Source organism: Cynoglossus semilaevis, chromosome 14 (assembly GCF_000523025.1).
Source record: "Cynoglossus semilaevis isolate Cse_v1.0 chromosome 14, Cse_v1.0, whole genome shotgun sequence".
NCBI classification, from domain to species: Eukaryota; Metazoa; Chordata; class Actinopteri; order Pleuronectiformes; family Cynoglossidae; genus Cynoglossus; species Cynoglossus semilaevis.
This window is the reverse complement of record NC_024320.1, coordinates 20,156,340-20,168,133: the sequence shown is the minus strand read 5'-3', so window position 1 is coordinate 20,168,133 and position 11,794 is coordinate 20,156,340. Positions and strand designations below refer to the sequence as shown.

At 41.5% G+C, this 11,794-nt stretch overlaps 1 protein-coding gene and 1 long non-coding RNA gene across 22 annotated transcripts in view; one reads left to right on the top strand and one right to left on the bottom strand.

The window, feature by feature from the left end:
* Window positions 1-10,317, top strand: part of LOC103390054 (uncharacterized) — a 16,101-nt gene extending 5,784 nt beyond the window's left edge. The window contains exon 2 of the long non-coding RNA XR_522648.3: window positions 10,075-10,317. This is a non-coding gene — a long non-coding RNA (uncharacterized LOC103390054). The remainder of the gene's footprint in view (window positions 1-10,074) is intronic.
* Window positions 1-11,794, bottom strand: part of fnbp1b (formin binding protein 1b) — a 53,732-nt gene that overhangs the window by 15,778 nt on the left and 26,160 nt on the right. For 11 of the 21 annotated variants that reach the window (XM_025062651.1, XM_025062655.1, XM_025062657.1 and 8 more), the window contains exons 5-9: window positions 10,118-10,180; window positions 8,234-8,338; window positions 4,717-4,845; window positions 4,013-4,159; window positions 1,579-1,770 (exon numbers count right to left, since the gene is read on the bottom strand). In XM_025062651.1, the coding sequence (XP_024918419.1) occupies window positions 1,579-1,770; window positions 4,013-4,159; window positions 4,717-4,845; window positions 8,234-8,338; window positions 10,118-10,180 (636 nt within the window). Of the gene's footprint in view, window positions 1-36; window positions 65-1,578; window positions 1,771-4,012; window positions 4,160-4,716; window positions 4,846-8,233; window positions 8,339-10,117; window positions 10,181-11,794 lie in introns of all 21 variants that reach the window. The other 10 variants (XM_025062648.1, XM_025062643.1, XM_025062652.1 and 7 more) reach the window with 1 other exon arrangement.

Sequence of the window (11,794 nt, the reverse complement as noted above, 5' to 3'; positions counted from 1 at the left end):
AGGGCGGGGTGTAGGGGGGGGGGCGGGGGGGGGGCTGGGGGGGGGACGTTAACAGGGACATAAGCTACCAGTAAGATAGGGAGCCGATAAAAATAGGGAAGAAAAACATGGAAGAACACAAGTAGAAAAATAGGGGGCGAGAAACCAACGAATAAGGACAAATAGGAGGAAGAGAAGAAGGGAACACAAAACGAAATAAATAAGCCGCCTAATAAATAATCACACAACCGAAAACCCCAACAGAAGTTAAAAGAGAACTGAAGAAACAACAAATCTAGTGGATTAAAACATAACAAAATGTAAAAATAAGAAAACAAAACAAACAGTTGAAGAGGAGAATCAACCCAGTGGGTCGGCGAAGTCAATAGTGTAGTGTTAAAGCAAGCGACTGCAACAAAGCAAAAAGCAAAATGAGATTTGTTCAAAGCGCATGCAGGCTCCTGTTTTTAGTCAGTCCCTTTTTTTCCCCTCTTTCCTTTCCTGTCTTTGTAAATACCATCTAAGACAAACAAGTTCCCTAGAAAAACCAGACGATCAGTTTCAAATCATCAAAATCAACATTAAAGAAATATAGCAATTATTTATCTCCTGAAATGTTTGACCGTGTCATTTGAGACATTTTAAGAGTTAGAGATTGTAGCAGTGACAAATGTCCTTAAATGTTTGACCGTGTCATTTGAGACAGAGTTAGAGATTGTAGCAGTGACAAATTGGAAGATGCCACTCACGGCACATGCACAGCCCAGAGAGTCATGACCTATGACCCTCATTCACAATAATGGATCTTCATTCTCTAATGTATTGACTTTGTATGAAATATACATGAATACGTGTATCTGTGTGCATCATCATGACTCCCACTTGTTCTAAGATGCACCATTTAAACCTCAGTGTCTGTGTGTGCTGTGGTTTCTCTTTTCCGGTTGAACACTTGTTTCTTCCTTCCCCTTCCTTCGCGCGCGCACACACACACCCTGTTACTCACTCATGCTCTGCCCTAATTCAGTGCTGAGAGTAAGTCCAGCCCATGAGGCGGTTACAGATCACTTTTGCTGTTGAGAAGCAGGAAACTGAAGTAGGCAAACCGAGGCACGTCAACAGTCAGTGGAAAAAAACAGTGATAGAGATTTGTTTAGACCTTTTGACCTGGTTAATATCTGCCAGATGAGTTCGTCCACTGATTGAGGGGAAAAATGCATTAGTGTGTGTTACAAAAAGGTGGCTCCACGTTTGGTCAAGGGTGATTGCCAGGGAGGAGAAGAAGGGGGGGTGGGCAAATAATAACAACAGAAATGGCAATGCTAACAGAGAACTACTAAAAAAATTATTCAACTTATAGAAGTCAATGAAAGTCAAGGCATAACAATAGAAACAGAGCAGCACTTTCATTTTCACAGCCAGTGTATCACAAGAAGAAAAAAAAAACCAGTATAAATGAATCAAACGGATCTCAGCTGCCCTTTGACCCACCCTTTAAAAATGTTCCCCAAGTACAAGAGTAAGTGACTACAGCCAGTGAGGCGCTGCAGTCCATTAATATGTGATCGTAACTCTTAGTCGAGTGTGCAGTCACGTTACCTTGTTCTTGTTCTTAATGAAAGGCCACAGTTTTCCCTTGCTTTTCCCAGAAGGCTTCTCTTTGCTCTCTTTGGAGTTGGTCAAGCTGGTGTCTGAGGCCGTGCGTTTCATGGCCTGACCATAGTCCTCAAACTCAACATCACCTGGAGGCTCAAACCCAGACTTATAGGACTCCACCACCTGTTTTGAGTCCTGTTGGGGAAAGAAAAAAATAAACAACTGCTACATTTTTAGGGATTTTTTTTTTTAAAGCAGTAAATGTTTAAATGTGTTTTTATGTTTATCAGCAGGCCTGGAGAATAAGACTGAGCACTAGGGATGTCACAGAAATTGTATTTGTCTTAGACACAGTTTCCGGTGTATGCAGTCACACTATGACCGTGTAGAAACACAATACACAGTAATAGCAGTACCCACACTTCAATCCAGGAGGGTCCAGTACAGAGTGGTTTTATCAAGAACTCACATCAGCCATACAGGATTCTCATACACCATTCTTAACAGTTGCCTGGCTTTCTGTTGTTGAACAGTGTTCTGCTTGATATCAGTGGAGGACCGTACTGAGGAATAAAGGAGCCAGCCATTATTCATGTAGTGGGACACGTAAGAGAAAGGAAAAGACCTCAATCTGCCATGAAGGAGTGATGACAAAAACTAAGGTCAAGGACACAAGCATGGCAGAGACAGGAAGGTGTACATTAATCACGTGCAGTGTCGGTTGACCTACAGAATCTGCACTGATAATGTTGGGGGAGTGAGGGGAGTCTGGTAAGACTTGGGGTGAGGGTTCAAAGATTTGCTGCTGTTCCATCTGTACACTAGAGACAGTGAGACGATTGGAGGCAGAAGAAAGAAGCATGTGATGTGCTGTTCCCTGCTGTTGTTTACTGCAGCAGATAGTCACAGGCTGGAGTCATCTCCCTGGAGCTGACACACACACACACTTACATGCATACACATAAAAACACTCTGGTGCCTGTAGCTAATCTTGTTTTATGTCAAACTGCAGGCAGCCAACATGTGACATCTCTATATATCACAATATTAAGTTATTTTCATTTTTTTTCTCTTTGATTATCTTCATAGGGGTTTTTTTTTCACGGGAGGCAGATATTAAATAACTAGCACCATGTGACCAATAACCCACCAATGGAATATTTACTCAGAGAGATTGGCTCGGATCATCTGTTGCATATAAAACACGATTGAATCTTTTTATTCTCTGATTAAAGGAACTCTTACCAGAGTGTTATCATTATGGCATCACTTCAACAGTTTTCAGATGAAACACTTACAATGAACTATTTTCCATCCGTCTGACTAACTGCTGCTTAAACCTTTTATCCAACACTGCTGGAAAGTGGCTGTACCCTTGTCCTTAAAATCTAAAACTGTTCCCTCAGGTTTAATGGACTGAAAAGAACAAAAGCTATGACCTGAGAATCATAAAAGACTCATCCTTTGGGAACGGGCCAGTGCAGGATGTACAGAATATAATGTCCTGTCCCTCCCCTCATCAACCATCCTCAACAAAGCATCAGCAACAACTAAAAGTGTAAATTGTCTCTTAGTGCTGTGGGCCCATAGATAGGCACTAAAAACGAATCAGTGAAGAAGCACTAATCTAAAGTCAACTGCTGTTTTCAAAACCTCGTGTTTGTGGTACGGAAATCTGACTTCAGCTCTTGTAAATAGCAGCCAGCCTGTGCTGTGCTTCAGAGGATTGCTATCTCTGGAGCCTAGGGAGAAATGTGCTGGAAGAAGGGTGTTTTGGCCAAAGTTAAACCAAGTTTGGCCAAACTGAACTTTCTGGTTAAACAATCTGTCCCAAGTGAATTTATAATGGAATAGTCTTGGTCTATGGTCTGTGTTCTTGGTCTGTGGTATACAGTTTTGGCTCTTTAAATTAACTTCCACTTTGAAATACAAAGTACAGACCTTCTCGTTATTGGCCAGGGTCTAACCCAACCTGAGATGAACCTGATTACATCATGAATGTGAAGACCAACTAAAGACATTATGCAGCTGTCATCTTAGAGTAGTACAACAGTGAAGTTAACTGAACTTTCTCTGTTAAATCAGTGGAATTCCCCACTCAACAGGGACTACGCAGTACCACGAGAATAGCTCAGGGGGGAAATCCAACATGTGCTTTCTGCCTGTTGGTTTCTAAAAATCTTAACTAAATCATTTGATTGGACTCCTCTTAGTGCTGCACCTCAGGATCCTGCTGCTACACTCTGGTGTTTACGGGTGGATTGTTGTTATGTTTTTAAACCCATCCCTGGTGTAAAGTGATGACCAACCATGCAGCACACATGTTGCCCAAGTGAAGCATATTCAGTCATGTGTGTGTTGTGACTGACATTTCAGTGAATAATAGGTCCCATATGGCATGTGTACATGGCCATAAACATTCATTTTGTTTACTCACAGCCTTGGGCTCAATGGACTCTGCAGCTTTTGTCATGCCATCCAAACATTTCCCCACGATGGGCAGCACTTGTCTGTCCACGTCTGAGAAGGTCTTCATGCAGACTGCTATCCTTTCGATTCTCGTCTCCTCCATGTCTTGAAGTTTCTACATGAACACAGTAACATTATGGAAGGCATACGTTAAGGACACAGGATTTAACCAGAGATTTAAAATTCTATGAAACTGAGACATTGTTGAATTTGGAATAAAAGTGTCTTTAACTGAGCTCTTAGATTAGGAGCACAAACTGGTCGGACACGTCTCCTGGTAAATCTCTTCTATACTATCTCTGCCTTCATTTCTTCTGGACAACTTTAAAGCAGAAGTACCGAATTAAAGGAAAAAAAAAGTTTTTGTATCAGAAATACACAACATTTGTTCACAGTTTAACTCAAATGTGGAGGTATTTTCAAAATTAGGCTTACAGTTTTTACAATGTGGAGGTATTTTCAAAATTAGGCTTTGTTATCCACATAACATTAAAAGATTATTTTTATTTTGGATTCCGGCAAAGAACAGGAAGCAGTAGGAAAATGGAAGTACATAAGGCACTTTAATGGCCGTCTTTTTAATGTTATCACAGTTTTCGCGTGGTTCTGCACAAACTTGAATGTTGAAATTGTAGTGTTGGTATTGCAAGGATTACCAACTGAGGGTGTTACCTGAAATATGCTGGGGATAATAGTGTAGTAATGGTCATTCTGCTCCTGGTTGAACTTCTGTAGGTAGGAGGAGTAATCGTTCTTACTGTCAGTAGCCATCTGTTGTCTCATCTGAGCTTGTTGTCGTGCCTGGACAAAAAACAACAAACAAGTACATCGCAATTACACTCCTCAGTGTACGTATCTCCCCAATGTCTGACTCAACCAGACTGAAGATTAAACACACACAGAAAACACTCACACACACACACAGCCAGAGCGTAAAACCTATTTTGGTTGACATACTTGAGCATTCGAGTGTTAATGCATGCCCGTGTACACATACACACACAGAGCTTGTGGATGCAGCCACAGGTGGAACCCCACGTTGAGCAGCAGCGTCAGCCGTGGCCTTGGACCAAACTGGACGTCAGCCAGAACAAACATAAAACAGATTTTTGACAGCCACTGCTCGACCAGCCTGACCTCTCATTAATGCTGATAATGTTGATTGCACTGAGCTTGTTCAGTGTAAGAAAAGAGAAGGTAGGCAGTCATAAACGCAGCAGGACCAGCTTATTACCAGACCATGTCAAGCAGATGGAGATGAGATTATCTCAGCCAGACAGCATGTGAGGCGTGCGGACACAGGATTTGGTGAGTATGTGCTCGCACACTTGTTGGGTATCAGTTTACTCTTTTCCATTAGATCTGGGGGCTGTCCAAATGTAAGAAGTGGTTTCAATGGTTTATCCAACCAGATAGTGAACTCCTGGACCTGGGAATGCTATCAGCCAGCTCCACTGTCTGCACATGTACAAATCAAATGGAGCTAAATGACTGTGCGGGGGCAGAGGAAGTACAAGGGCCCTGATCTGAGGGAAACATTAACGGGGCTCACACACATCTGCAGCCACAGTTTCTCACACTCAGACACATGGGTAAGTAATCAATGATATTCAGTAGTAGGAGAAGGAGAGGACATCAGAGCCAGGGCTGTCAGACACAAAGGTACATTGTGTCTGACACATGAGGGCTGACAGATGATACCTCAGTGGAAAATAATAGTCACAGCCTCAAACACAACACTAAAACCTGAAGGAAGCCTTAAACGCTCATGTGAAAGTCCGGCAGTTTAAAATCTGTTTGCCACACAGCTCCGTCGTCATGCAGAGCTATGTGTGCGCTGGTGTAGGTGCATACGTGCAAAGTGTACGTATATCTTTTGTGAATTGACAAGAGCAAAGGACATTGCTATGGTAACCAAACACAAAGATAGAACACAAAGAAACCACCAAATGAGCTGCTGTGACTGCAACCACATCACTTCCTGTTGTCAGTTTCTAGATTCTAGAAACTACCTGATATTCTGAGCTCTGTACAATAAATGCATCGCACGTCACCGATACCTAGAAACGTTTTTCTGCAAAGCTGAGAATGAAGCACACAGACAGACTGAAGTGTAAAGTTGACATCTTCCACAGCATTGCCCTCGGCTGCAGTCATTTTCTTACACAGATAAACCTCACAGTGACAGTGTGTTCAGCAGAAGACATTGTTCCATCCCAAAGACTGATTGAACAAACTCTCTGTCCACTCGACCTACCTTAATGGAACTTCTCTTCAGGGCATGGCATTAAATGCATATCAAAACACAGACACACAAACAAAAAAAGGTGTTTGTTAGCTGTTTCCAGGAAGAGTTAGTCACACATGCACTTCCTTTGTGGACACCATGACTTGTCAGTCAAACATTTAAGCACCAGGGTAAACAAACCAAATATTAGCTAGTGATTCTGTTTTGGACACCAGTGCAGAATAACAATGTCTTTTCTAGCACTTGGGAACAATTAGGAGCCTCTGCATCGGGAGAGCTTGCCTTTGTGTGTGAGGGAGGACATTGGTCCCACAAAGACCTGGAACAGGCTTTGTGGGGATGTGGGTTTGTCTCTGAACCACAAACTGAGGGATTGTGTTTGCCAGTGGAGATGAGAGAACAGTTTTAAGGTCTGCTCCAGCTGGGGTGCAAAACCACAAGATTCCAACTAATCATACAGCAGCTCTGCTGTAATAAGGCAACAGGATGCCAAACGCCAGGCAAAATCAAGTGAGCTGTGTCAATCAGAATGAATGAAGTGCAACAGGATCAGGATTTTAAACGTATTATGGACAGACATAACATCATGCAATGCCATGTGTATATAATGAACACGTCATAACAGCACCCTTCCGCCCAATTGTGTCCTGTTGATATTATCCTAATTACTAAAAAATTGAATTACGTAAATCTGAGATGACTGTGAAAAAAAAAAATTATCAGATGTGGGCTCTGAGACAGCTGAGTTCAAACGTCACTGGAATTGTACTGTATAAACCCTATAGTTAGTTAGAAATAAAGAAATATTTAGTGCTTAAGATAATAATGCATCTCCATTATTGCTTGGAAAAAGGGTAACAGGGTATAATGACCAGGAGTCTGGCTTTAACAGACCCAAACTGACTGCTCTGGTTGTGCAGAGCTCAGTGAAGCGTCCAGCATATTAATGGAGTTGTTTATGCTGTCAAGTTACACAAACAAAATGCCTCAGTAAAGAGGAGCAAAGAAAATGCAGATTTGTTTCTCTTCCTTTTGGAGAAATCTAATGTTTGACCATTAGCTGCATCGATAAATGAAGCGTCTGTAGTCAGAGACAAGGCTGGCCTTGTTATGTGACTTTTTTGTGGCAGCTGTGATGGGTTTTTCCGATTTGAATTCAGTGTTAGCCTAAGTCCATTGTAGCCCCCTGGCTGTATGTCCAGAGTGCAGAGAGGCTCTTTATACCACACTGTATTTGCATGATAATCGGGTCTGAACTGTGTCAACTGAGTCTGAGCTCTGCACCAACAGCTGATGAAGCAGCAGGACCACGCGCTGCTGTCCCATGATGCCTTGCAGGCAAAGGAGGCTGTGTGGACTAAAGGCCAAAATTGTGTGGGCTCTTTAAAGTAGTTGTGACAAGAGGAAATGACATCAACTACAGGACCTGCGGGCTCTGATCTTCAAGCACTTAGAATGGCAAAAGTTGGGGGATGTGTTCATGTGGTGATACAGTATGCCAACTGCAATATACTAAAATACACACAGTGTATTTTCACTGAGTGAGAGGAAACCCAACTATAAACTGTATGCAAAATCAGAAGCCACATAATCCCACACACACACACACACACACACACTACTGATGCCTCCTGTTGCTAAGGCCCATACAGAGTCTGGTCAGGCTTTAGGGGCTGCACTACGGTGATAACGCCAACTCATGGCTGTTATCTGCTTTGTTTAGCAGCAGACCACTTCCCTGCTGGGACAATGCCAGGTTTTTAACACATGCGTTAGCATCAAAGTCATGCTCATCTTATCTCTACTGCCTGTCAGGCTCAGTGGGGTCAGGAGTCAGGGCCCAGGAAAGAAACCAGTAAAAACAAAGGAAAACAGAAGTCGTGTTTTTGGCAGTGGAAGGGTCTGAGACGAGGTTGTGTGACTGGTGGGACCGACACCTACCTTTTCCACATCAGCCTTAGTTACGTTGATGTCAGCGTCCATCCTCTCAAAGTATTGCTGTGCTCTGTCTGCCTCTTTGCAGTCCCGCTCAAACCGTCTTTTACACTAAAACAAAAAGAGGAATTGAACCATTAGTAAATGGAGCAGGTGAAACACACGACCCCACAGTACTGTATTTCACAGACGTGGCTTGTATTCCAATTTTCTAAAAAACTTGAATCCCAAAATACTCAGATATGGCTGATACTCTGCCATTGATGCAGTGTTTAGGTGTGTAAAGATTGGGCAGTAGTTCAAGTCAAGCCATATATATTCTGATAAAGGAGCACTCGCTTTTGGAAGGGGGTTCCCTGTTTAAAACTCCCTGTCACTCTGTTGTTTACTAGGGATGGCTCACAACTTTTTTGTTGTCTGATATCAATACTATAACTTGGGAGTAATAGTCAATACCGATATCAATCCGATACCCCCTTTTCTCCTCCAGTATGCCACAGACTGCTGTTGTTGAGGTGATAGTGTCCCTGTTTACATCACACATTGACAATGTATATATAAATATATATTAAAGCAGCACTGTCTGGCCTGGCTTATATTAGGAGTGGTTTCTATTCAATGTGGCTTTAACAATGCATTTTAAAAACCTCAACTGACTTTAACAATGGGGGCAGAATTCACACGATATGGCTTTATTTCGATAAGTTTAACCTTTTAAAGAACCATCGTAATGGACGTCATAACGTGTATGCAGGCGTCACACACATTTCAAGCCGGGCATTGTGTGCGAAAGAGGTTAGTTCATGTCAGTGACACACACAGGTCTGTCCGAGTCTACAGTCTGCAGATTAAACAAATGTTCATAGTGCCCGTTTGTGTTGAGAAAAACAAGCATTCTTCCAACCCTCTTTCGACCCCTCTAACCGAACAATCAGGATTTGTTGAGCCAGCGTCCACTCTGAACTATGGCTATCTGCCTCACACACAAAGGAATCATTGAATGCAGAGAAGTTGCAGGACAAGGCAGTTATGCATCCCTCACACACACTGCTCCTCTACAGACCAAAGGGGCCAGGCAGAGATAAGAGGTGGTGCTCTGTGCAATCTCTCTTTAAGCTCTTTTACTAACATAAATAAAAGTGACACTTCTAAGCCTCAACTCAACTCATGATTTAGTTGTATCCAGGGATTTGTCGGCGTCTGGGGAAATGGTTTGACAATTTAGATTTACATCACTGAGAAATTAGAGATGTTTGGCTAGTGCTGTTAGCTCCAACATTCCTAGCTCATCATCCATGTTACATAAATTATCACAGAATATATCCCCACTAACATCGTAATAATTACACTATACATCAATGTTTCTGGAGCTTTCTGGGCAGCAACTTCACATTTCCACAGAACTTTATTTAAAACAATGTGATCCCTTAAAAAAAGGAATTCTCATTGATTATATGAAGTCAAGTTTGCTGCTGTGGCACAGGTAAAGGAACTCTTGAAATTGAAATTCATTTTCCTTGCTGTTACCCCCTATTGTAAAAAGGGTCCCGCCCATAGATTGGGAACCACTGTAGTTATGTGTCATTATGTGTACCTTCCTGATATAATAAGGTTTGGGTTATGATGAAACACTGAACATCTGTCACTCTACCTGATAATTTAAAGTTATAATAAAATTTAAAAATAACAGTTTTTATTTCTTATCAAGTCGAAAGTCTACCATTTATCCTTCACATCTGGTTTGGGGGGGGGGTGTGAGTAAATACCTTAATAGATTATGTAAACTGCAGGTGGAATGTACGTAGCATTTATTAATCCTAATCTTGTTTTGTTTGATTTTATGTCAGTGGGTGACGTGTCGTCCTGAACACAGGACAACAACACACTCACCGATTCCAGCTGTTTCCATGAAGTCTCGATGTGTTGCTGAGCCTTTCGTCCATCATGGAAGTGCTGTGGGCAGATACAGAGGATGGAAAGAGGGAATACAAATGTAATCATACTCTACAAGCTAAGAAGATTTCTAATCCACTCCAGTGAACCTGACCTTGGCGTAGACTGGATAATAAATGAAAGGCATTGACAACTACAGTACGAATAGTCCAGTTACTGAGGCTGGAAAGCATTAATATGGAATTAGAAAGTAGGGCAAAATATTATACATATGTATCATTACATTAAAAATTATGCCTGCATAAAAATGCAGCTTAATGAGACCAGCAGAAACAGCAGATGGCCTGAGTCATACCCAGTGGTTCAGTGCCAGAGCATGGCCGTGGTTTGTTTTCAAACCCCAAAAGACACAGTAATAGTTTGCATACACATTAAGCATATTAAATAAAATTTAACTACCACAACATATTAAGTCTAACTTAAAGTTGTTACTTTGGGACTAGTAAAGAAGACAACAAAACCATAACATGCAGTACAGAGCATAATATAAACTGAGCCCTCGCCAGGGTTCCCTAATATAAACCTTTAAAGAACATTTAACATTGACAAGTGCATTACAGTTATTTTATTCCAGCAGCACCACGATGTGTATTTGATTTCCTAACAAAAATACATTTTTGAAAAGTAGAGCAGGTCAAGGACATAACGGGAAGGAGATGTGTGGTTTCCAGAGAATAAGCTTATCAAGCGTTGGTAGTTTTCCATTTTTTAACACGTTCATATCCTTGGTGTATAACCATTATAAACAGATCAGATCTAGGATGGGACTATCATAGAAAAATACTACATACACCAGTATAGAATGAACCTCATCAGTGGCTATGTTTAATTTTTACTTTCTTTAATATGGAAAGAAGACAAATGCATATGAAAACTTAGTGAGTAGGATTGCTCCAAATGCTTTGGGTGTATTACAACCAGATGTAAACTGTTTCAGTCAGTAGAAAGGAAACTCAAAAAATATATTCTTAAATTAACCCCTGAAGACAAATACATATGAAAACTTAGTGAGTAGGATTGCTTTTTGGAACTTGGAAATTATTTTTTACTTAATGTTAGGTGTGGTGCATGTTTCTGGTGCAGGTTTCTGACTTCAAACTGTTTTAACGTGCTTTAACTTTTCTACACATCTTAAAGCAGAGCCCTGGACTTTATTAACCCGGCCAGTCTTTTCTTCAGGTGTGTCTCTTTGGGAATGCATGCCATTTAGTATGTTTAAACTATTTCATATTATGTTGAACATTTGGGTGACAGGTGAAAACAAGAATTGCTGCTACTATGCTATCAACACTATTTAAAGGTCGTGAATATTAGGGCTGTCTGCGTTTCCCTGTCCTGTCTTGTCTGCTGGGTGGAGTGATCAGTGTGATCACACACACCTGTGTCTCTGTCATCAGTCTCACTCGTGTCACCTGGTACCCTGGGTATATATACCTCTCTCCCTCACGCTGTGTTTGTGGGATCATTGTTCTGTATGGTGGTTTGTGAATGTGCTGTAGGAGTTTATGTTCTGTAGTCTGTTTTGGTTTTGGTTGAGACTTTGTTGTCGCTCTTCCACTCTGTTTGCTGAAGAACCCGCTTGTAATCGATGCTTCATTCCTGTCCGTTGTTGTT